This window comes from Linepithema humile, chromosome 1, assembly GCF_040581485.1.
Source record: "Linepithema humile isolate Giens D197 chromosome 1, Lhum_UNIL_v1.0, whole genome shotgun sequence".
NCBI lineage: Eukaryota > Metazoa > Arthropoda > Insecta > Hymenoptera > Formicidae > Linepithema > Linepithema humile.
Genome location: NC_090128.1, coordinates 18,518,917 through 18,542,782, shown reverse-complemented (window position 1 = coordinate 18,542,782; position 23,866 = coordinate 18,518,917). Strand labels below are relative to the sequence as shown.

At 34.9% G+C, this 23,866-nt stretch overlaps 3 protein-coding genes and 1 long non-coding RNA gene across 6 annotated transcripts; 2 read left to right on the top strand and 2 right to left on the bottom strand.

The window, feature by feature from the left end:
* The first annotated feature begins 529 nt into the window (after positions 1-529).
* LOC105669078 (putative nuclease HARBI1) lies at positions 530-3,709 on the top strand. 2 transcript variants are annotated; one of them, XM_067352124.1, is made up of 6 exons: positions 532-1,406; positions 1,876-2,069; positions 2,497-2,629; positions 2,787-2,928; positions 3,050-3,109; positions 3,210-3,351. In XM_067352124.1, the coding sequence occupies exons 1-6, from the start codon at positions 1,242-1,244 to the stop codon at positions 3,221-3,223; spliced, it is 708 nt and encodes a 235-aa protein (XP_067208225.1). In that variant the 5' UTR covers positions 532-1,241; the 3' UTR covers positions 3,224-3,351. The 2 variants fall into 2 exon arrangements, with proteins under 2 accessions (XP_067208219.1, XP_067208225.1); XM_067352118.1 differs by having other exon boundaries at positions 530-1,406; positions 3,050-3,709.
* Positions 2,077-5,755, bottom strand: LOC136998890 (uncharacterized). The gene is made up of 3 exons (XR_010889409.1): positions 4,672-5,755; positions 3,749-3,864; positions 2,077-2,458 (listed from the first exon to the last, which is right to left on the bottom strand). It is a non-coding gene; the product is annotated as an uncharacterized lncRNA (long non-coding RNA).
* Positions 5,756-8,750: 2,995 nt separating this feature from the next.
* On the top strand, positions 8,751-12,214 carry Dolk (Dolichol kinase). The gene is made up of 7 exons (XM_012370331.2): positions 8,751-9,164; positions 9,417-9,670; positions 9,829-10,049; positions 10,129-10,317; positions 10,442-10,651; positions 10,735-11,062; positions 11,139-12,214. The coding sequence occupies exons 1-7, from the start codon at positions 9,088-9,090 to the stop codon at positions 11,270-11,272; spliced, it is 1,413 nt and encodes a 470-aa protein (XP_012225754.1). The 5' UTR covers positions 8,751-9,087; the 3' UTR covers positions 11,273-12,214.
* A 193-nt stretch (positions 12,215-12,407) lies between these two features.
* On the bottom strand, positions 12,408-23,705 carry Syt4 (Synaptotagmin 4). Of its 2 annotated transcripts, XR_001101069.2 has the most exons (7): positions 22,945-23,705; positions 21,843-22,157; positions 20,768-21,141; positions 20,498-20,656; positions 20,002-20,319; positions 16,721-16,953; positions 12,408-15,434 (listed from the first exon to the last, which is right to left on the bottom strand). XR_001101069.2 is itself a non-coding variant. In XM_012370350.2 (6 exons), the coding sequence occupies exons 1-6, from the start codon at positions 22,994-22,996 to the stop codon at positions 16,834-16,836; spliced, it is 1,338 nt and encodes a 445-aa protein (XP_012225773.1). In that variant the 5' UTR covers positions 22,997-23,705; the 3' UTR covers positions 12,408-16,833. The 2 variants fall into 2 exon arrangements, 1 of the variants encoding a protein (XP_012225773.1); XM_012370350.2 differs by having other exon boundaries at positions 12,408-16,953.
* Positions 23,706-23,866: the final 161 nt, after the last annotated feature.

The window sequence follows — 23,866 nt, the reverse complement described above, 5'->3', positions numbered from 1 at the left end:
GCAAATGCATAAGGAAATGGACCAATCAATTTCCTTATGCATTTGCTTATGCTTATATATAGACCAATCAATTTCCTTATGCTTATGCGTTATGCTTTATGTAAAAGCTTGTGCTCTCGGCTTAAGGCACTAGATATGTAGGTATTCTCATCCGCCATTTTGGTTCCTACTAGATGGAGAATTATAGCGTATATAGTATTGGCCGGAGCACAGACTTTTGCATAAAGCATAAGGCCGGCGTCACATAGAACCCGTAATCCGTAATCCGCACCGGAAGTCCGCAAAAGTTACTAAGGATTGCGTCCGTAACGTTACGTGTGTTTTTTCTCCTTGTGTCCCATGGAGCCGTAAATACACACGTAACGGTATTACTATTTTTTATTTAACAGATTATAATTATTTATTTGTATTTTATTCATAAGAAAACTACAGAATATATTATAATTTTAACAAAAATTTTAATTAAATCGTCAAATTTAGTTAAACAAATAAAATTAAAAAAAGCATTACTAGTAATAACTAGTAACTTTTAGTAACTTTTACGGAAATTTCATGGAATTACGGCTCCATGGGACACAAGGAGATAAAACACACGTAACGTTACGGACGCAATCCCTAGTAACTTTTGCGGACTTCCGGTGCGGATTGCGGATTACGGGTTCTATGTGACGCCGGCCTAACGCATAAGCATAATAGCGTTTTCGATTATACAGGATTTGAACGACCCAAGATTGGTTAATGACGTCATTGCAACCTCTCCACCAATGAAAGACTTGCATTTATAGTAAAATAGTGATTGATCAACCCTAGATCGTTCAAACCCCGTTTATTCGAAAACGCTAATACACATACAAGACGATTTGTTTTAAGTAACAGATAAATTTTTATGTGGAAGTAACTATTTTCCAAAAAAATGTTTTTCACAAAAGTTATTTGGTTCTAAGAAATAAAAATATGACTTAAATGGAGTAATGTAAGGACAAAATGGGACTCCAAGAAGAAAATAAGATCATGGTCTTAAAATAATTTTTCAAGGAACACTTATTTCCAGAAAAAAAGAAAAAAATTTGTTAAATCGAATCGCTTTGTATATCTTTATTATAATAGTATATTTAATATATTTATATTTCTGTATATTTGTTTATTTATTACGTTTCCTTTTCTTCTTGATATTATAGTTAGCAATATTACGCCACGAAAGGGAAAGACAGCGCCTCGCAGAAATTCATGCAAGTCAAATAATGAGAAGAAGACTTAGAGATATGCTTGATCCATTTGCTTTGCCTGAAAATGAATTTATGGGCATGTATCGGTTAACAAGAAATATGACGAGAATTCTTGTAGAAGCGTTGGAACCATATCTTCCTCCACGAAGGAGAGCTCTGGGTATTCCAAATGAATTGAAGGTAAAGATAATATGTATAGCATTAAAATAGCAGTTGAAAAGGAATAATTTTATCAATGTAGATTCATAAAACACTTATGGATATGTTCAGTTTTATGCATGATACGTATTATGTATCATTTTATTCTTGTTTAACATTCGATGAACAACAAGGATAAAATAATATATCATGTGCATCATGCATAAAACGAAACGCACTCTATGTAGTTAAGAGTAGAGAAATTTGTTTAATTATGTATAATAAATATGAATGTAATTAAAATCTCATTATTTATTACTAAAATATACTTATTTGTAGCTTTTTAGAAAACAGTATTAAAATTTTACATATATTTTTTTGCCAAGTCGTCAATAATGTCTAAGATATAAACAATTAAAAAAGTATTATTTCATTATCTTTTAATTTATTTTTTCATTATTTTTTAATAAGAGATTATTGTATTATATATAATTTTTATTAATTCAAACAGGTACTGTGTGCCCTGAATTTCTATGCTCAAGGTAGTTATCAGAAAGCTGTCGGTGTGGATAGTAGGTTGAGTATAGCCCAACCTACTGTAAGTGTAATCTTACAAGAAATAACGAGTGCCATCAATAATTATCTTCTAAGACAATGGATACGTTTCCCAACAACACTGCAAGAGATACAGCAAATTGTTCAAAGGTATATATTAACAATAACAAGTTGTGTAACTCTATGTTTACTTAGAATTATAATAAATAAAAATATTTATATTAATATTATATTTCTTTTATTACTAGAAACTTACAAACTTTATAATAAATGTTTTGAAAGAATACATACATATAAAATATTTTAATATTAGAAGAACATAATAACTTGTTAAATATATGTAAATGGCGTAATATATGATCCTACACAGCACAAAACATCCTATGACATCTTAAGGATATCTCAATGTCCTGAGGATTACCTGTAATAGGATGTTTTGTGCTGTGTGGGATATATGTTTAATAATTTTCATCTTCATAATTAACTTGATAGTTTTCTTCATTATCATCTACATTGTCATCTGCATTTACATATGATGTCTGTAAATAAAAAGAGAAAAAATTTTATTATATTTCAGAAATTATAATAACACTACAATTCCAGGCTTAATTGGTTTTGTAGATGGTACAAATATTGCTATTAAAGTACCTGTTGACCATGAAGGATTATATGTTAATAGAAAAGGATATCATGCACAACATGTGCAAATTGTAAGAAATTCTATTTTGTAACGTAGATGTACTTTTATAATATTATATAATATTTATGTATATTATTATATAAAAATTATATAAAATTTTATTAAAAAAATTATTATATAAAATTTTATTAAAAAAATATATATATATAATTATATATTTTTATTAGATATGCGATACAGATATGTATATTCTGAATATACTAGCAAGATATCCAGGCTCGACGCACGACTCCTTTGTATGGAGAAATTCATATGTGAGACACCTTCTGCAAATGCAACATGCAAATAATAATCATTGTTGGCTATTTGGTAATTAATAATTTCAATTATTGAAATATTTAATTGAATTAATAAAATGTAAAACAAACGTTCTGATTTATGTAATTAAAATTATTGAACTAATGTAAACATTTTTCTTTCATTTTTTAAGGAGATTCTGGATATCCATTAGAACCGTGGCTGCTGACTCCGTATCCTGAAGTACAGCCAGGTACACAGGAGGAATATTTTAATCAAAGACACAGTACCATGCGAAATACCGTAGAACGTTGTATTGGCGTTATGGAAAAACGATTCCGATGTCTCCTTAGATATCGTACATTAGAATATACACCACAGAAAGCAGGTCAAATTATTAATGCCTGCGCAGTGTTGCACAATATGTGCATACGTGCAAAAATACCTCTTCCTCCAGAACCTGAAGAGGCAATTATGGCTATGGAAGATGATGTAAATAATTTTGAAATACAACCAATACCGGAAGGTCGAGCCATATTTAATGAAGGGCAGAGAACGCGCAATAATCTTGCAGCTCGATTGGTAAATATGATTAATGTTATATAATATTAATATAAAATAATGTTATATTTAAAAAAAATGTAAAACTACTTAAACTACTTAACTTAATAATATAATGGGTGCGTTCGGGGAGCGCGCTATCAGCGCTATTGTGTCATTCTATCCTTGTTTTATGTCTAATGAGCGATAAAGATAGAATGACGCAAATAGCGCTAATAGCGTCTTCCCGAACGCACCTAATGTAACTACTTAAAACTACTAATAAAATATATTATTATGATAAAGAAGCAAACTTTTTGTTGTAACAATATTATTATTCTGCCATACATACCAAATCTGCATTCACAAACTGTTTGATATAAGCTGCAATATCTGTAACAGCATCTGTCAATTTTTGTACTGCTTTCGTTTGCATTTGCATTTCATGTGGTATCTGTGCATCGATATCTAAAAGAAAAGAACGAAAATAAAAGGACATTTATAAAAGAAGATTATATGTAATTTTATTTAAATTTAAAAAAGTTAAAAATATATTTTTCAGGCAACATGTATGTCTAAAAGATCTATGTGACATCTTTTAGACAAACGTATTGTCTGGATAATTTTCACTTTTATTACATTTTTGAAACAAACTTCGTGGTCTTTTTAACTTTCTTACCACGAACGTCTGCAGTCTTTTGCCTTTTCAGGCGCTTTCTTTGGGATTCGGATATTGGTAGACAGGATGGAGACGAATGCATCAATGTTTCTTGATGTTCGTTATTATTTGTATTTAAATGAGGAGATGAATGTACTTCAGATAATGAAGTTATGAATGTTGTCTGTGGAGTATATTGTTGCAAAACAGTATCTCCTTGTTGAGACAGATGGGTGAGTGAGGTTCGTGGAGTATATTGCAAAGTGTTTTCTTGTTGACAGAAATTGGTAGTTGATGATGTGGTTGATAATGTGGTTGTCTGTGGAATAGATTGTTGTGGAAAGATGCTTTTTTGTCGAGAAAGATGAAAAGACGAGTGATTGGATACAGTTTTAGATGGTGTAATTGAAGATTGGCATGGAAGCAGATTATTTTCAGTTAAAGTTTGTTCAGTCCAATTTTGAGGCTATATTCAAGAAGAAATGAAAAAAAAAGATAATAAAAGAATAAAATTGATAATATAGTAATAATTAAGATAATAACAGTATATAAAAAATATATCATAAATCCAGTGATAATTTATTAATAGATAGTAAAATTTAATATATACTACCAACCTCTGCAGGATCTATTACACTTAAATGCCCAATTACTGATTCTATACCCATCAAAGCAATTAATCTCTTTTTTGTTTCTTGTAAAGAGGCTGGTGATGGGCCTCCTCCGCCTGTACCTTTCTGATAATTTCTCAATTTTTATGCTTTGGACTTTACATCTAAACGCCAATCTCTCCATGACTACAAAATAAAAAGAAATATTGTTTAGATATTTTTTACAACAAATTTTTAAACTATTTCTTTTTTATCTTAGAAGAAATAAAAACTTCAAATTATATTTAGCATAATATATATCTTCATCCACTTCTCTGTTGATTTTGTGGCTCCATAGCCACAACAATTTAATTCATTTGCTAGCTGTTCCCATAAATGCGCTGTTTGTTTTCGCGCCTCAGGACTTTGAATTCTATTTTGAGCAAAATCAGGATGTTCTTCCATAAATTGAATCATTATTTGGCGTTGCTCCAGAGTAGTCTTTTTTTCTTTCCTATATATATAAGGGTGTTCCATTATAAAAACCCCACGTGAATAACTTTGTAGAAATTGGTTTTAGCAAAAAATGTTTCAGACAAAAGTTGTTGGGTTTGGAAAGAGACATCCGATAATGACATTGGTTTAACTAGGGTGTACATACCAACGTCATATAAAGATCAACTTTGTTTTTTTAAATGGAACACCCTATTTTTTATTCCAAAATCTAATAGCTGGTGTCAAAAGTTTTTCAAAACACTATAATAAAGTTATTTCATTAAGTACTTTTCGAGTTATGAGACTTGTAAATTACAGTATTTTGACATAAAATACAAAATATCTTGTAAAACATTCAATTTTCGGGAATCTTACCTTAATACTTTTATACATAAAATAATGAGACGAATCAATTGATATAAAGAAAACACATAGTTGCTTTTAAGAAAAAATATGTAATTTGCAACATGCAACTGCATACTTTTTATTAAAACCAATGTGTTTTTTTTATACCAATTCATTTGTCTCATTATTTTGTGCATAAAAGTATTAAGGTAACATTCTCAAAAATTAAATGTTTTACAAGATATTTTATATTTTATGTCAAAATACTGTAATTTACAAGTCTCATAACTCGAAAAGTACTTAATGAAAAATAACTTTATTATAGCGTTTTGAAAAGCTCTTGACACCAGCTTAGATATTTTGGAATCAAAAATAGGGTGTTTTATTTAAAAAAACGAAGTTGACCTCCATATGACCTTGGCATGTACACCCTAGGTTAAACCAATGTCATCATCGGATGTCCGCCTCCAAACCCAACAACTTATGTCTGAAACATTTTTGCTAAAACCAATTTCTACTAAGTTGTTCACGTGAAGTTTTTAAAATGGGACACCCTGTATTTATTGCTTTATATACACATTTTTTTTTAAATATATGTATATTCTTAAAAGAGAAATGGAAAAGAAATATACATATATGTACATAAATTTTATATAGATATATGTATATAGATTTTAAAATCTATATGTATATTTCTTTTTCTATATTTCTCTTTTAAAAATATATATTTTAAGAAAAATGTGTATATAAAGCTGTATTTCATAATTTTAATTCAGCAGATAATATTTCATCTTTTATTCAAGATTTATATTTTATATTATTAGGTCCTTGAATAAGTTCTCGCTGTTTCTTAAAAGATGGCGTAGCGGCACTCTGTGCATGGAATTTCGTACGGAAACGCATCAGCTAAGTAATACTATATGTAACCTCAAATTCTAGTAGATACAGTTTACCACAGTGTCAACCACGTGTTTAATTACCTATTGCGAAAATGTCTACTTTTGTGCCAAATAAAGTGTTTTTGCGGGGAATTTTATTGCACTGCTTTATTCAAAAGAAATCTGCAGCTGAAGCACACAGAATTCTTGTTGAAACATATGGTGACAATGCTCTGTCGAATACGACATGCAGAGACTGGTTTAGGCGCTTTAAAAATAATGACTTTGACCTTGAAGATAAAGAACGTTCTGGAGCACCGACAAAGTTTGAAGACGAAGAATTGGAGGCATTGCTTGATCTAGATCCATGTCAGACGCTAGTAGAGCTCGGGAAAACATTGCAAGTAGATGCGTCAACAGTTTCAAAACGTTTAAAAGCGTTAGGAATGATCCAAAAGCAAGGACATTGGGTGCCGTATGAGTTGAAGCCGAGAGACGTTGAACGACGTTTTCTCATGTGTGAATTGCTGCTTCAACGGCATAAAAGAAAAGGTTTTCTGCACCGTATCATCACTGGAGATGAAAAGTGGATACACTACGATAATCCTAAGCGTAGAAAATCGTGGGGTAAGCCCGGCCATGCATCAACATCGTCGGCAAAGCCGAATATCCATGGTTCGAAACTTCTGCTCTGCATTTGGTGGGATCAGCAGGGCGTAATTTATTATGAGCTGCTTAAACCTAATGAAACTATCACGGGAGCTCGCTATCGACTTCAGATGATGCGTTTGAGTCGAGCTCTAAAAGAAAAGCGGCCACTATACGAGCAGAGACACGACAAAGTCATTTTGTTACATGACAATGCTCGGCCACATGTGGCAAAACCAGTCAAAACTTACCTGGAAACGCTTCAATGGGAAGTTCTACCTCACCCGCCGTATTCACCGGACATAGCCCCCTCGGATTACCACTTGTTTTGGTCGATGGCGCATGGTTTGAGCGAGCAGCGCTTCCATTCTTTCGAAGAAACCGAAAAATGGGTCGATTCATGGATTGCGTCAAAAGATGAATCGTTTTTTCGACGGGGGATTCAATTACTGTCAGAAAGATGGGAGAAAGTGGTCTCTAATGATGGACAATACTTTGAGTAAAGTTATTGTAAGCCTTATATTTTAAATTAATGTTTTTTTTTAACAAAAAAAAACAGCGAGAACTTATTCAAGGTCCTAATATAATGTTAATAATTTTGTTAATAATAATTATATTAATATAACATCATCTGCAGAACTAAATGTACAAATATTTTTAATATTAAATTAATATATGCTACTTACGTTATCTGTCATTTTGCTGGTTAGTGATGTTTCTATTTAGATATTTTATCACTAGTTACTTTTCTTATACTGTAATTGGTCGATACCGCTAATTCCACTCGTTCCTCTCGTTCCGCTTTTTACTCACCAGAACGTGTGAAAAGCTAATTCCACACGAAATCCATAATAGCGCAAACGCATGAGCGGAATTGCTGTCGGAAACTCGCCAGTCGGAATCTCCGATCGGAATCTCGCGTTTCCGATCGGAATTGTAAAAAGTTCCATAATAGGTGCCCAGATACCACAAACACCACACTTATAAACGACAGGCATGTAACAAGTATCTTGTCTACAAATGACACCACATTTATGACCGACAAGTGTATGATAAGTATCTTGTCTGCAAACGACACCATATCTATATAAAGGTAATGTATAAAGAAAAATGAAAAGTGGTACAATAGGATTCCTGGCGAAGATCCACCTCTTGGGTGGTGCGGAAGACCACTATATTAAAATGGTTAAAATAAAATTAAAATACTAAACTATCCGATGTATAATCACATTGGTATGCTTTGTCCAGATTACTTTTGTGTTGAATAAGATAGTCATAAATATTTTTTAAGTAAAAACATGTTTCTTTTATTTTCAATCAATTTTTTCCTTTACTTCTCAATGTATCTTGCTATTTACAAAAGATATTATGCATTTATAATGTGATTTTTCACGTTAATGTGTAAAATTGGAACATATAAATAAATAAATAATATATTAAATATGTTTAAAGCTTATTTTTATCGCAATTAACTCATGTTAATATGTTTTAATAGGAAAAATGTTTTTCTACTAAAATTGTAGAAATGTTACTTGTTTTGTTTATATATTGCGATATATAATTTTTATTACTTTATTCTTATTTTATATATTAACGTGAAAAATATTATTCTGCTAATACATATAATGTTAAAATATTTTATTAATATGAATATGATATATATTTCATAAAAGACTAAATCTCAGAAAAAATATCGCGTCGAGCGAAAGCAACATGCCGCTAGTCGACTTAGTCACGTGGAGCGAAATTCGGGAAAGCATTTTTGCTGCCAACGCTTGGCAGAAGAAATGGTGCGAGCGTCAAAACCGGTTTGATGCTAGGCTTGGTGGGAAGGAGATACAAGACATAGGTCCGCTCACTTCTACCAGTCGACAGCCGAGCGCACACGGACACGTGACGTCAGCGGGTCTCGGTTGTGTGCGTGTGGAGCTCTCCGGGGAAAACTGGCAGCTCTGCTCCAATCTAGTTTCTGTCATATTTATCTTTTTCCGTGTTCGAAGTGTAGCTATGTTGGGCGGCGTCATCAGGCGTCATATTGATGCTATGAAAAAGTGATTTCTTTTGGTTGACAGAGAAAATGGTGTTAATCACGCAGTATAAGCGTTTCGACGAAAAGATATTGCAAAATGTCAAATGCAATAATATACAACATCGGTACGTTGTACTTCTTCCACGAGTGAGATAACCTGAAACTACTTTCAACTGCTTGTTATTCTCTGACCATTATATTTTATTATAAAAATATAGCAAGTGATATGTTTGTTGTTTGATATTATTTCAGTATCAACTGCATTGTACATTTATAATCTAGCAATGACAATTGTTAATTACCTTAGAACTATTGATGATGATTGAACAAGATTCTGAAGCTCTTGGATTTATGTATTTTGAATTGATTGTTTTCAGACCAAACTCGAGTAGTGGATTATGGCTAGGTATCTTGGTTGGCTTAAGTGCCACAGTTACAATAATGAAGGAAGAGAGCAGCTACTCTGAAATATGTCTACTCGTGGGGACCACAGGATTCGGACTCGTTCTCTGTTCTTTGTGCCTTTACATGCGGCTTTCCATGCAGAGAGTTATAGCGAAAGACTTTCATGCCATATACTTCTTGCCTGCAATTATAACATCCATGCTGTTTCTACTTGTAGCTAACAGAGGTATATCAATCTGTGAATTATTCCTTAATTTAAATAAAATCCTTAGCTATATTAATTAAGAATAAACAGCATGCGATTGATATATAGAATTGAATAGCATAGAAATAATTACTTAGTATAGTTTTAATTACATTTTTATATTAATTAAATAAGAACAGGACTGTTAACGAGTGTCATATGGGGTCTAACCGTTGGAAGTTTGGGCACGTGGGGTATCATGCAACTAATGTCGGCTTTTCCCTACTGTTTCACAATGGGAGAAGCAACAGCGATTATGCATAGTTTTATTTTGTTTCTGATATCGGCTGTTACCAATTTACCCCTGCGGTATCACTTACCTCCGATTCATGATTACGATATCAGCACAGTTTTGTTGCAGGTAGTAAAATACAACAAACAAAACCTAGTTGATACTGTTGGTAGATAATATCGCTTATTTCTTTAACACAATATTACAGGTTGGAATATTATATGTAGCATTGGTGTGCTTCCTGTGTGGATATTTTCCTGCCCTGCATAGCGCAAAGTACTTTTACTTTATGACACTCAGCCTTCTGTGTTTCATAACTCTTCCAATACTTTACATTGTTCTTGATCAAAACCCAATAATGTGGATAATTTTATTTGTTTTTAGTAATCCTAAAAGAGTAAGTAAATAACGTGATGCAGTCTACATTACTTTTGAAGTAAATACATTTGTGAAATATTATAGTTAAGTATACTTTATTTAACAGTATTAGCAATTTTATTTCAACTTTAATAATGTTGCAGATTTTGCTAGTTCTTTACTGGGCAATATGTCTTTTGCTAAGTATCTTTATCATAATATATCAGATATCGTCAAAGTCTCGAGCTACAACCTTGACTAGAAAAAATTTTCATATATTAGCCATATTCGTATATATCCCTGGCATGATATATGACCCTACGTTCTTGTACCTCGCCAGTGGTGTGATGTTGGGCCTGTTTATTGCCGTGGAGGTACCTATAATTCTTGCACGTATCAATTGTCCAAGGTAACCCTTATTTTATTTTTAGTACAATAATCACTGAATGTATTTCAGATGATCAGACTTTTGAAAATCGCACCTTTGGGAGACTTTTTCCATCAAGGATTTATCGTACTTGTCGATGAGAAGGACACCTTTCTTTCATTGACACCCGTATATCTATTATGCGGTTTATCGTTTCCCCTTTGGATGCCAAGTAGTAACTTGATGCTACTGACATTACTCAGCGGTGTGTTAACGGTAGGAATCGGCGACACTGCTGCAAGCTTCATCGGTAGCAAATGGGGCGCGCACAAATGGCTCGACACGGAGAAAACTGTTGAAGGCACCATCGCGTGCATCCTTAGCCAAGTTTGCGTGATAATCGGCCTGACATGCTGCGGTAGATTTTGATTTCTATATGTTTGTGTTTAACTGTTGTGTGCTTATCGTGCGCTTATTTTTCTTTATCTTACCAGGTTTTGTGGACAATTATTGGTTACTGTGGAGAAGCATCTTGGGGGCTATATTAATATCGTTGATCGAAGCACGCACAGACCAAGTGGACAATCTGGCTCTGCCATTGTTGATGTATGTGTATTTGATGATATAAGCGCGTATACCGTTCTTCCCAACTCGGTATTAACGTGATAATTCGAATTATATATAGTTTGTAAAAAAGCTATGGTGATACAATCATTTTATAGCTAATTTCTAATTGCACTTACTAGAAATGAACAGATTGAATAATTAATATAACTTGTGAATACTTAACGGTCTTTTATGGGGTTAAAATTGTAAAAATTTGTATGTTAATTGACACATGTACACGATCGTATACTAAGTTGCCATGCTGCGCAGACGTAATTAGTCGCAATCGAAGATTGCAAATAGTTGATAGAGACTGCTTGATTCGCGAAAGATTTTAGAGTTACGTTTAGTCGCAAAATAATATGTACAATTGGCATTTATTTGTTAGAAAGATATATAATGACGTCACAATTATAAACGCAATTACCTTTATACGCGCTATACCGTTCAACAATTGTGTACAAATATTTATATCTATAAAAGCATAGCGCATAGCGCATTATATATTTTTCTGTATATACCAGTGTAATATATAATTTATATATATTATATATATAAATATTATATATATATTTATATATATATTATATATATAAATATTATATATATATTTATATATATATTATATATATAAATATTATATATATATTTATATATATATTATATATATAAATATAATTATATTTATATATATATTATATATATATTACTTATCCAAAGATCTGGATGTGTGAAAAATTGCGTAATATAATCTATACAAATGCGAATGTAAAAAATCGGTGAAAGTGTATGATATATATGTCGCATTTAAGCTTTACTAACTTATACTCTCTTTAAAAAGTCTGTAAAAACCGATTATGTGCCTGACATATTCGCTCATTCCCAACAAAGCATTTTTGTATGTAAACCTTGTACACTTTCTGATGAAGTTATATTAATAAAATATTTTTCTAATTATTTATAATTATTCCTGTTCTCTTTGTAGATTATTTTGAAAAAAAATAATATCTGACTTGATTAGGTGGACTTTGTGCAGATTTCATGCCTCATAGCATGTTATTTTGTCAATTTGTCTCATATCTTTCAGCTCGTCCTCTTCTTTTTCTTTTAGAACAGAGCGCTTGGTGATTTGGAGTAATCATTGATCTATCGAGATGTTTATTTTAGCGTTTTATTGACCACACAGCCTTAAAACCTGCTCACGCACAGTATTCCCTCGCCGCATTCTTTAGTCTATAATATAATACTTACGAATGCTTAAAAAGCACCGATACTTTATTAATTCAACGTAACATGTGAATTTTAGCGTTACATTATACATATATACATATATCGTGTGTGTAATTCACTAAATAATAATTTCATATGAATGCGCTATAAATTGAATTTAGCCTCGTCGTCACTTATCGTTATAGTCATTAAATTAAACTGCATGTTTGGTGAAATTAATTTTTATTTAACCATAATTGTCGCGACAAGCTGATTTGTCACACTAGCAAGGTGAAGATTTTGTCCCTGTGATTCGTCCAGAACCATACATTGTTTACAATCTTTAGAAAATTAGAATATCTTTATTATAACGTACAATATATTATTTACTTATCATGTAACAACGAAAAAGGATGCACGAATAAAGGAATCGAAAGAATTGAATGGCGAATTAACAAGAACGATGATTTTCGAGCATTTCGTACCGATGATCATTATGTTACAGCGTGTCTGTCGGTCTCAAGCAATTTCTTCAATCTCGCATCTTCGATCTCAGAAGATTAATCTGGAAAGTCATCGAGATTTTCTCATGCTCGCAGAACAGTTTCGCACAAGAGGTCATTCGTATAGTTTTCACGATCTAAGAGAACGACAGACGTGATGTACGTTGTGTATCGCTACGCGTACTCTACTTATTATACTTGTTTCTTATATATATATATTTATATAGGTAGTTGTATTTTTATGATTAGCAATTAAATAAATATCTTGAAATTCTCGATCGTGTAATGCCGTTTGTTTCTCAGTGAACCGCCGTGTAAGACGACGATGTGTCGTGTTTGCTATCTTAAAACGTACGTAAAACTTATTGTTCGGTGTATCTCTTGAGTCTTCGTGTGATATATTGCGACTTTTCTGTCATACTTTCGATCGCAGTGTCTGGATACGTTTCTCGCCACCACTCGCTTTTCCTCGCGTACCCTCTTCGCGAGAATTGTAGCTCGATATTCTCGCATGCATCGCGGTCTTCTCGTCCTCGCTAGTAGCGAGCCGCTATGAAAGAAGGACGATGAAGTGAAATTTGTTCAATTAGGAAGACAGGAATATTCTATCTGATTGTATAAAAATATTCTGGAATTTCCTTTAATACGTTTATTTTGAAATTTGTGTGATTGTATAATTGAAACGTACATATTTACATAGAAAATTGAGATTAAAGAACAAAATGTTATATTCAGCGATATAAAAAAAATATAATTTTGCTGTCCTAAATAATGGAATTTAATGTTGAGATTAATTGCGTTTTAAAAATTTATAACAGACCATTACGCGCATATTTACAAGCAATCAGATAAAAAATCTTTGTCCTTCTAACTTGAACAAATTCCGCGACGTGAATTTTGACACGCAATTTATTAATTATGCATTCGTTAATTATGCGTTGCTTTCTATTGACTTTTACGTTCAAAATGAATAATCACGCTATCTTGCGATCTGCGAGCGTCGATTTGGACGTTAATCGATCTTATCCATAATATAGCACTAGCAAAAAGAATTAAATAACACATATTAAATCTTGCGGTGGTAAGAACGAAAAATTGTTTTTAACGTTGTTTAATTTGTAATCACCAAATTTCGAGATAAGAACAAAAATGCGTACTCTCCTAAAACCATCCTACTTCTGACGCGCAAGTCAGTCATAAAAATGATAAGACAAATTTTTAAACGCCATGCGTCAACATTAGATATTAAAACCGCAGTCTGCGGTTTTTTTTAATTTTAGAATGCTATCGGAATAAAAATAAATATGATTCGATTTTGTGACTTGACGTACACTGAATAAATCGAAACGAACGCACCCTCGTCGTGCTTGCAACATTCTAAGATTCAGATAAAATAATTATTTTGATGTCACATTGCGTTTGAAAATCAATCTCATTGTTTTTAAAACAAACTAGCGCATACACTCGGAGACAAAAAGATCGCGAGATTTTTTTTTCGATAAAAATTTTGGAATGCGTTAAAATTGTAAGATTGTTCCCGCGAAATTTATCTAAAAAAGTTTCGCAAGTTTTTTATCCGCGTCGAAACGAAAATTTCTTGGTAATCGCGTAAAGCAGGTTCGCCACTCTTCTCGCGGTTCATCAGTTATACATATGTACAATCGCGAGCCGAGACTGTATTCGTAGTCCAGCTACTCTTAAAAGCAACAGTGCATTCTTTCATTTATCGTTTCATTGTAAAAATAGAATGACAATCGCGAACGAAATAATTCAAATTCGAGCCTTCTTCCGGTGTAATCGCCAATGTATCGCAATTTCGTTCAGATTCCGCATTTTTCTACATCCTTGCGACAGCCTGTTGCAGACGATGTGAACTTCTCCATTTATTTCGCTTTGTTGTGAGAGTAGAAAGACGATTGGAACAACGGGAACTCAGAGTGTCTTTCCAAGTCTTACTACGACAATATATTACACATGTAAATGATAACTTAGAATCAGATAGTCGTATTTAGCGCTAGATAGGTTTCGGTGAAGATACGAGTCTTGTATTCTTTCGCCAATCTCCTCGAGATAGTAAATGCACCTCACCGACTTGTTATCGAGATGCGACCCGACGAGCTTGCCGCACACACTTTCAGTATTGTGTCGCAAAACTAGTGGCGTAACTACTATCAAGCGCGGGTAAGCGATGCTTACGGGCCTCACGGGGGGGCGTCAGCGACCCAAAGTGACGTGAAGGGACAAAATTTTGGTGTAACGTAAAAATATCCTTCCCTTGCTAATCACATAAATGTCTATACAAGTCAAAATGTACAGATCGTTAGTTTCATTTTTCTTCTAGTTTTGCGAGTGGAGCAGAAGAGGGAGAGGCCACCTTTATCAATTCCCTCAAGAGCCGAGGATTTACAGAGTTACGCCACCGCGCGTAAAATGTATACGCCTTCAACGTGTGCAATGCGCGGCCCCGCGCAGCTGCAAATATAACGAATCATGTAAACAAAATGGAGCGAGTCTGTAATTCGAACGAATGCATTAGCGCGCACCGGCGCGCACTCGATTACGTCGTACATACAATTTATCAAAGTGCATAAATTTTTCATAAAAGTCTTGATAACATTTAGCGTAAATTCTACCACATAGTATAATGAAGCTGAGCATTCCATTAGTGAGCCGATTACATACTATGCATATACTTTTGTTATTTTGTGTAAGACCGACCGTCTTTAGAACCGCGTCCGTGCGTTAATGCATCCAATCGAATGTATTGTAGGAGAGAATCGCTTCATTTTTATCCATCTGATGCAATATTTAGCAATTGGAAAGCCGCACGCACCGACACTTCTCTTCCGTAGTCTCGTTATCAACTGGTCGGGAATCTTAATGTCTATGTTTATATCATAAAGCATTCTGCAAGCTGTCATCCCGTGATCGCGTATCATTACGTCTCGCGATAATCCGCATAATGATTCATTAGGACCGATCTTGCATTTTCGCGACGAGAAAAATTTTATTCTATCAGAAAATATAGAAAAATTTTAATAACGGATAATCTGCCTTCAGAACTCTGCTGCATCTCATTTTTTAATACGGCGTTAAACTTTTTAATAATTCTAATATTAGTCTGAGATATTTTGTGTACTTTAGTAAAATAAAAGACGTGAAAAAAAAGGTTTAATTAAAATCGTTTGAATTATACTTACGGCATCTTTAACATAAATTATCTCTTAATATTAAAACTCTTTATATTATAATTATAGTCTTTAATAAATTAAGACATCTCGTGTTTTTATCTTTTTAAATCTATCTACTAAACACCATGACGAGTTTCCTAACATTTAATATCTGACGTTTATCGTCATGTAACCCTGCTGTGTTCCGTTCTTTTTCCTATACACATTTTACATACGTTCGAGCTCAAATCGTGCGCTCTTTCATACGTTTTAATTGAATATAATATTTCCTTTGTATTATATCACGTAAATACTTGTTTAGAAATAAGAAATTAAAAGTGAAAAAAATTCCAAAATATCACGAGTATTTACGAGATTATCACATTTTATAAATAAAAATTGGTCGGGTGAGTCCCAATGGAATAATCGAGTTAAAAAGTTCTCCCCATTTAAAGATTATCGTTCGACTCGTAAGGAACTTACAGATTTAAAGGTGTCTGCCGCGATGACAGCGATCACGGGTGGACGAGCCACTCGTTTCAAGCCTAATATACATCGAGTATTAGGTTTACAAAACAGATGCCCTACCTCGTTGTAGGGTTTCAAGAGTCGGATCGGTGGCTTCACAGCAGAAAAGAATATGGGGCTCTAGGGAAATCGGAGATGGGAACTCGGATTGATACGTAGAGCCGGAGACCGGTTTACTCCCGCAGTTTGTGCCAATCGGCTATCTGTCGTCGCGGTGAACTGCACACTTCCTTCCAATGATTCACAGCGGAGCCTTGGCATTTTGGTCCACCGAAGTCTAGCCGGCCAATCACCTACACGAATCATATTTTATTACGGTTTTGACAAACGCGACTGTGAACCGTTGAGAAATTTTATCAATGAAATGAAAATTCTGTTCTAAAGTACACAATAAAGCTAAAATAAGTAATCACGTTTCTATAAAGTTAACCGGATATTTTTATGTTCGTGAACCTAGCATATCATTTTCCAGCAGATCAAAAATAAAAGAGAGTTCTTGTCGCATGCAGTCGAGTTCTATAGTTCCTTATAGTTTTTAGTAATAGTTCTGGTGATTTTATCCAAAAAAACACCAATCGAAAAAATGATCTGCTAACTTCCCGTAGCAGATCATTTTCTAGCAGATCAAAAATAAAAGAGAGTTCTTGTCGCATACAGTCAAGTTCTATAGTTCCTGATAGTTTTTAATGATAGTTCTGGTGATTTTATAAAAAAAAACACCGATCGAAAAAAATGATCTGCTACGGAAAGTTAGCAGATAAAAAATAGAGGACACTGAACATATATGTGATATGCTGGCCGTATATTGATAGGTCTGTTGATAATTAAAGAGTTTTCGTGTAGTTCTGAGCCAGTACATTGCTTTTCCAAAAAGTTCTGACGACTAAAATAATTAGAAAATTTTTTAACAATTATTTTACCCGAAAAACACGCATTTTTGTACATATATGTGATATGCTGGCCGCATATTGATAGTTCTGCTAAAAATTAGACAGTTCTCTTCTAGTTCTGGGCGAGTACATTGCTTTTCCAAAGAGTTCTGACGACTAAAATAATTAGAAAATTTTTTAAACAATTATTTTACCCGAAAAATTTTCTAATTATTTTAGTCGTCAGAACTCTTTGAAAAAACAATGTACTCGCTCAGAACTACACGAAAACTCTTTAATTATTAACAGAACTATCAATATACGGCCAGCATATCACACATATGCTCAAAAATGCGTGTTTTTCGGGTAAATTAATTGTTTAAAAAATTTTCTAATTATTTTAGTCGTCAGAACTCTTTGGAAAAGCAATGTACTTGCCCAGAACTACACAAAAACTCTTTAATTATTAACAGAACTATCAATATACGGCCAGCATATCACACATATACTCAAAAATGCGTGTTTTTCGGGTAAAATAATTGTTTAAAAAATTTTCTAATTATTTTAGTCGTCAGAACTCTTTGAAAAAGCAATGTACTCGCCCAGAACTAGAAGAAAACTGTCTAATTTTTAGCAGAACTATCAATATGCGGCCAGCATATCACACATATGCTCAAAAATGCGCGTTTTTCGGGTAAATTAATTGTTTAAAAAATTTTCTAATTATTTTAGTCGTCAAAACTTTTTGGAAAAGCAATGTACTCGCTTAGAACTAGAAGAGAACTGTCTAATTTTTAGCAGAACTATCAATATGCGGCCAGCATATCACACATATGCTCAAAAATGCGCGTTTTTCGGGTAAATTAATTGTTTAAAAAATTTTCTAATTATTTTAGTCGTCAAAACTTTTTGGAAAAGCAATGTACTCGCTTAGAACTAAAAGAGAACTGTCTAATTTTTAGCAGAACTATCAATATGCGGCCAGCATATCACACATATGCTCAAAAATGCGCGTTTTTCGGGTATATTAATTGTTTAAAAAATTTTCTAATTATTTTAGTCGTCAGAACTCTTTGGAAAAGCAATGTACTCGCCCAGAACTAGAAGAGAACTGTCTAATTTTTAGCAGAACTATCAATATGCGGCCAGCATATCACACATATGCTCAAAAATGCGCGTTTTTCGGGTAAATTAATTGTTTAAAAAATTTTCTAATTATTTTAGTCGTCAAAACTTTTTGGAAAAGCAATGTACTCGCTTAGAACTAGAAGAGAACTGTCTAATTTTTAGCAGAACTATCAATATGCGGCCAGCATATCACACATATGCTCAAAAATGCGCGTTTTTCGGGTAAATTAATTGTTTAAAAAATTTTCTAATTATTTTAGTCGTCAAAACTTTTTGGAAAAGCAATGTACTCGCTTAGAACTAAAAGAGAACTGTCTAATTTTTAGCAGAACTATCAATATGCGGCCAGCATATCACACATATGCTCAAAAATGCGCGTTTTTCGGGTATATTAATTGTTTAAAAAATTTTCTAATTATTTTAGTCGTCAGAACTCTTTGGAAAAGCAATGTACTCGCCCAGAACTAGAAGAGAACTGTCTAATTTTTAGCAGAACTATCAATATGCGGCCAGCATATCACATATATGTACAAAAATGCGTGTTTTTCGGGTAAAATAATTGTTAAAAAATTTTCTAATTATTTTAGTCGTCAGAACTCTTTGGAAAAGCAATGTACTGGCTCAGAACTACACGAAACTCTTTAATTATCAACAGAACTATCAATATACGGCCAGCATATCACATATATGTTCAGTGTCCTCTATTTTTTATCTGCTAACTTTCCGTAGCAGATCATTTTTTTCGATCGGTGTTTTTTTTTATAAAATCACCAGAACTATCATTAAAAACTATCAGGAACTATAGAACTCGACTGCATGCGACAAGAACTCTCTTTTATTTTTGATCTGCTAGAAAATAATCTGCTACGGGAAGTTAGCAGATCATTTTTTCGATTGGTGTTTTTTTGGATAAAATCACCAGAACTATTACTAAAAACTATAAGAAACTATAGAACTCGACTGCATGCGACAAGAACTCTCTTTTATTTTTGATCTGCTGGAAAATGATATGCTAGGTTCACGAACATGATATTTTAAAGTAACATCAAATATTTTTTAAATTACAGTTTTTACGGTTTGCAACAAAGCTTCAAACGAAAACATGATTTTTCATCTATTTTTCCTTCTGAAGTTTAATTTGATATTAGCTGCTTACTGCTTATTTTCGATAATAAATTTATTTTTCGACGATGTCTCGATGTTTATGTTTCGAGGTTTCGGAATATTCTACAGATACGACTTTATACGAAAGCCCATCTATACAACGTATATATTGATTCGATCAATAACGGGGGGGGGGGGGGGGAAATGTCGTATCTTGGACGATTGAAGTGTAAAATTTACCTCGTTCTTTGTAACTCGGTCCCAGTCCAGCAGCATGAACTCGAGGCTGACGTTGTTGAGCCCGTCCGCGCCGTTCGGTATGTCGAAAACGAACGATTCATTGAACACCGGACTGAGCGTACGTTTCTTCACGTGCGTCTTCTTCTTGGCGATACGTTGCTGGTTGTACAGAAGATAGATCTTCACATATGGATCGGCGAGCCCAGTCACATCCATCTTGGGTAGATTTCGCGCTTTTAACACCACCACCGTTAGCCGACTGGTGACTGGTTGCCAGCAAAGAGAGACCAGCAATTCCCCTCTCCCTTGCGATTGTATCTGAAGAAAAAAATAAACAGAAAAAAGATATCATCAATTTTCTCATTTTCTCGATACTTTCGCGAAGGAAAAATCATTTTTATATAATAAAAAAAAAAATTGCGATTAAAAGACCAATAATTCTGATACTTTATATATATCGTCTAAGGAATAATCCGTATATTTTGAAGAAGTTCACCTTCAAACTCCTGGGGCATATTTTTCGACATAGCGATATCTCCTGATTATCCGCATCTTCTAAACCGGGCACTGATGATAAAGCGCACGTCAGTTCTCCGATGATGTCGTCGCGCGAGTATCTGTCGAAACTCAGCACGATGAAGTGTAAGCTAATTTTCTGGAATCACAATCATCGGGTAGGTCATTTCTCTTTTCGAAGATTCGCTACAATTATTTTCATTCAAAATTAACAGGCAGTTGACGCGATTACCCGAAGCGTACGGTTTACCTGAAGTTGACTCTGCGATATGCCGAAGAACGTGAAATCCTCATCGTATACCGGGTCCCTGGTGTTCCTGAGAACTCTAGTTTTCACGTGATGCTGCTTGTCGGGCAGCAATTGCAGTTTCACGTAAGGATCGCTGGTAGCGTTCTGCTGACCTCGAGCGGGTAGTCCCTTGCATTTCACCACTGTGACAGCGAGCGCGTTCTGCTCGCTTCGGTACCGCAGTTTGAAGACCAGCTGGCCAAGATTGTCCTTGTCGTTCTCAGTTGTTTGACTCTTATCGCGCTCAACTTTCTCGTTATTTTCCAACTCGGCCTTGTCGCGCTCGTTTTCTATACTTATAGCAACTTCAACGGGCGGCGTCTGTACCGGTGTGCCTACCATTATTGCGAAGATAATTGTATACAAAGTGCAACAGCTTTTTCAAAAAAAATATGCAGTAAAGAATTATTAAAGAATTGAAAAGATAAAGAAACTCTTTCGAAGATATTATTGCTTGAATTCGTACGATTTCTACATTTGCATAGATAAATACTGAAATAATTATGGAAGACATAACCAAGCAAATATAAAAATTTAACTAAAAAAGTTTCTGAACAGCTGATTTATCATTTCAGCATAAATTCAAATAAATTTTATAATTTAAATATTTTAATATACTTATAAATGCTAGTATAAAAAGTCGTCTTTTAGTACAGTCAAATATTTTCTTGAATAATCTACCTGACTAATAAGAAAAAAATGTTTATACAAAATAATCGAAATAGGAAGAAGAAATAATATTGCATCTGAAAAAAACATTGATTTTTACCGCGTGACAGCAAGAGGATTGAAATAATATAAGCTATTTTTATAATTCAACTTTCTTTTCCACTGTTTAAATATAAGATAATTAAAAAAAATAGAAGATAAAAAATTGCATCTTTAATATGTCTGCAATATTTTTATCTGCAATATTTTTATCTGCAATAAGAACAGATGTTCATTTCAACGCAAAAAAAAAAAATTTTTCAATACTGTTTGCCTAGTGGTAAGACTACATCACTAGATTCATTATTTATTTGCTCACAGACGTTACCTGCGCTCTGCGGCGTTCTGGGCTGAGACGCGGGATTCGAGGACTGCGACCCGGTCGGGCTCGGGGTTTGTCCGCCCGAACCAGGCGGGCTCTTGGCCGGTCCTGTTGGCGACGGGCTCTTCTTCAGATAGTGGCTCGTGCTGCCGGGACTCTTAACCGCCGTCGGTTTCCGGTGCGGCGGCCTGAACGCCAGGGACTTGTCGGAATTCAGCTTGGTGTGCTCGCGACGTCGTCGGCAGAGCCACCAGGTCATCGCGACGGCGCATAGTAGGAAAGCGGCGCCAATGCACAGCGTCACTAACGCCGCCGTCGAGACTGAAATCGCACGCGTGTGTGCTTTTCGATTTTCTTCGTCGTATGTATGAGATTTATCGCGAATTGCGTCGCATCATGCGATGCCGCACGGGGACAATGGGGGAGGGCGAATAATGACAGCATTGTGAACGTTTCCGGAAAAGGAACCTGGCAATGCGCGATATTTATGAAAGCGCGAAGGAGCTAAGGAATCTTTTTATGCTTTTCCTCTCCGCCGATAGAGCTCCTTGTTTATTTAACAATACGCTCCCCGATATAACGCTACGCGCGAAACGGGAGAGCGGTCAATCGAGTTCCGCGAACGCATCGCGTGACAACAACGTCCCCACGCGCTAATTACTCCAATACTCCGCGTGCAATCGAGCTGGTTGATATCGATAGGTACGGCGCGCTCCACTTCCAGCGCTTTCCACGGCGGAATTACGCGTCGCAGCCTCACGCTCGCGGATCGCAAATTTGCGCAACGAACGACATAGAAGCAACACGTCGAATGTCGCGGATCGTCGAACACGATCCGCCGCGTAATTGCGCGAGGAATTAACGACCCGGCGTAGTCGTAATCGAGGGACAAGAAGTAACAGCTGTCGGTGTCCTCCATTCCGAACGGTGCCGTTGCGAGGCACCGTTCTATGTCGGACGAGCCGATTGACGATCAAATCGGTCGATCCCGCGGCGCGGAGCGGAACGGAATATCCTTCGATAACGGTTAATGATTGCGGAAGGGATGTCAGATGATAAACGTAGGCGGGCATCGTCGGGCGGGCACTCACTGAGACAAAACACTCACCGGGTTCGACATGTCGAATAAGAGGTCCACCCTCCTTCACTCCACCGACCATCCTCGGTCACGTTGCTGCCTGAGCGCTGCAAAATGGGATGCTTTTTGTCCGCGTAAGTCTTATCCGTCACGGCGCACCGAACGAATATTTACGGGCAGCGTGCAGCCCCCGTCGTTGTTCGCGGCACTCTACCGTCGTCCGACCGTCGGCCGAAACGCGTGTGGATCAATAGCCCCCGAGAGGTGTGGAGCTTGCGCGGAGAGGGATGACGCGGCGCCGCCACCGACAGCACCGGACGAAGGCACCGAGAGCGTCGGCGGAAGAACGCGACGTTCGGCGAGATGAGATGATAGGGTGGTCCTGCGGGTCACCCGCAGCTGCGACCCACGCGGGCCGATGTGCGGCGTAAAATTTGATACGAGAGAGTATTTATAATTCGCCACGAGAGAAATTGCGATCGGCTCTGCTACATTCCGCTAACAGTTTGAAAAAATATATTTTTTATATAAAGGATCTCAGTCGTTCTAAAAATTATTTCCATGCAGATGTCCATGTACATTCTCTCGGAATGTTTCACAAACGTACAGTTTCAATATTGAATTAATGTTTTTTAAAAGTGATTTTAAAACAACGAGAAATATAAATGTAAATAAAAGTAAAAAAAAAAAATATATATAAAATTTAAACAAAATTCTGTGTGAAGTATTTTTGTCCGTTTAGATTAAACAAACGTCATGCAGAATGACAATATTGATTCGCGAAATGGAAGTAAATGTTTACATTCTTCGAAACTTGATTACAAAAATAAAATTCATATTTTACAAATTCATATATTTAATACATTAGAATTAATGTGCTTCAAATTGTAAAGCAATCGCACATTGAAACCAGGATTTTGTAATTATTGTTTAACATCACGATGCTAAAATT

Coding starts and splice junctions, on each gene's coding strand:
- LOC105669078 (XM_067352118.1), top strand. CDS start 1,242: ATGAGAAGAAGACTTAGAGATATGCTTGATCCATTTGCTTTGCCTGAA. Junction 2,070..2,496: donor ATACAGCAAATTGTTCAAAG/GTATATATTAAC, acceptor ATTATATTTCAG/AAATTATAATAACACTACAA. Junction 2,929..3,049: donor TAATCATTGTTGGCTATTTG/GTAATTAATAAT, acceptor TCATTTTTTAAG/GAGATTCTGGATATCCATTA.
- Dolk (XM_012370331.2), top strand. CDS start 9,088: ATGGTGTTAATCACGCAGTATAAGCGTTTCGACGAAAAGATATTGCAA. Junction 10,050..10,128: donor TCAGCACAGTTTTGTTGCAG/GTAGTAAAATAC, acceptor ACAATATTACAG/GTTGGAATATTATATGTAGC. Junction 11,063..11,138: donor AATCGGCCTGACATGCTGCG/GTAGATTTTGAT, acceptor TTATCTTACCAG/GTTTTGTGGACAATTATTGG.
- Syt4 (XM_012370350.2), bottom strand. CDS start 22,996: ATGGTCGGTGGAGTGAAGGAGGGTGGACCTCTTATTCGACATGTCGAA. Junction 22,158..22,944: donor TATTCGACATGTCGAACCCG/GTGAGTGTTTTG, acceptor GTGCGATTTCAG/TCTCGACGGCGGCGTTAGTG. Junction 20,320..20,497: donor TATGCCCCAGGAGTTTGAAG/GTGAACTTCTTC, acceptor TTTTTTCTTCAG/ATACAATCGCAAGGGAGAGG.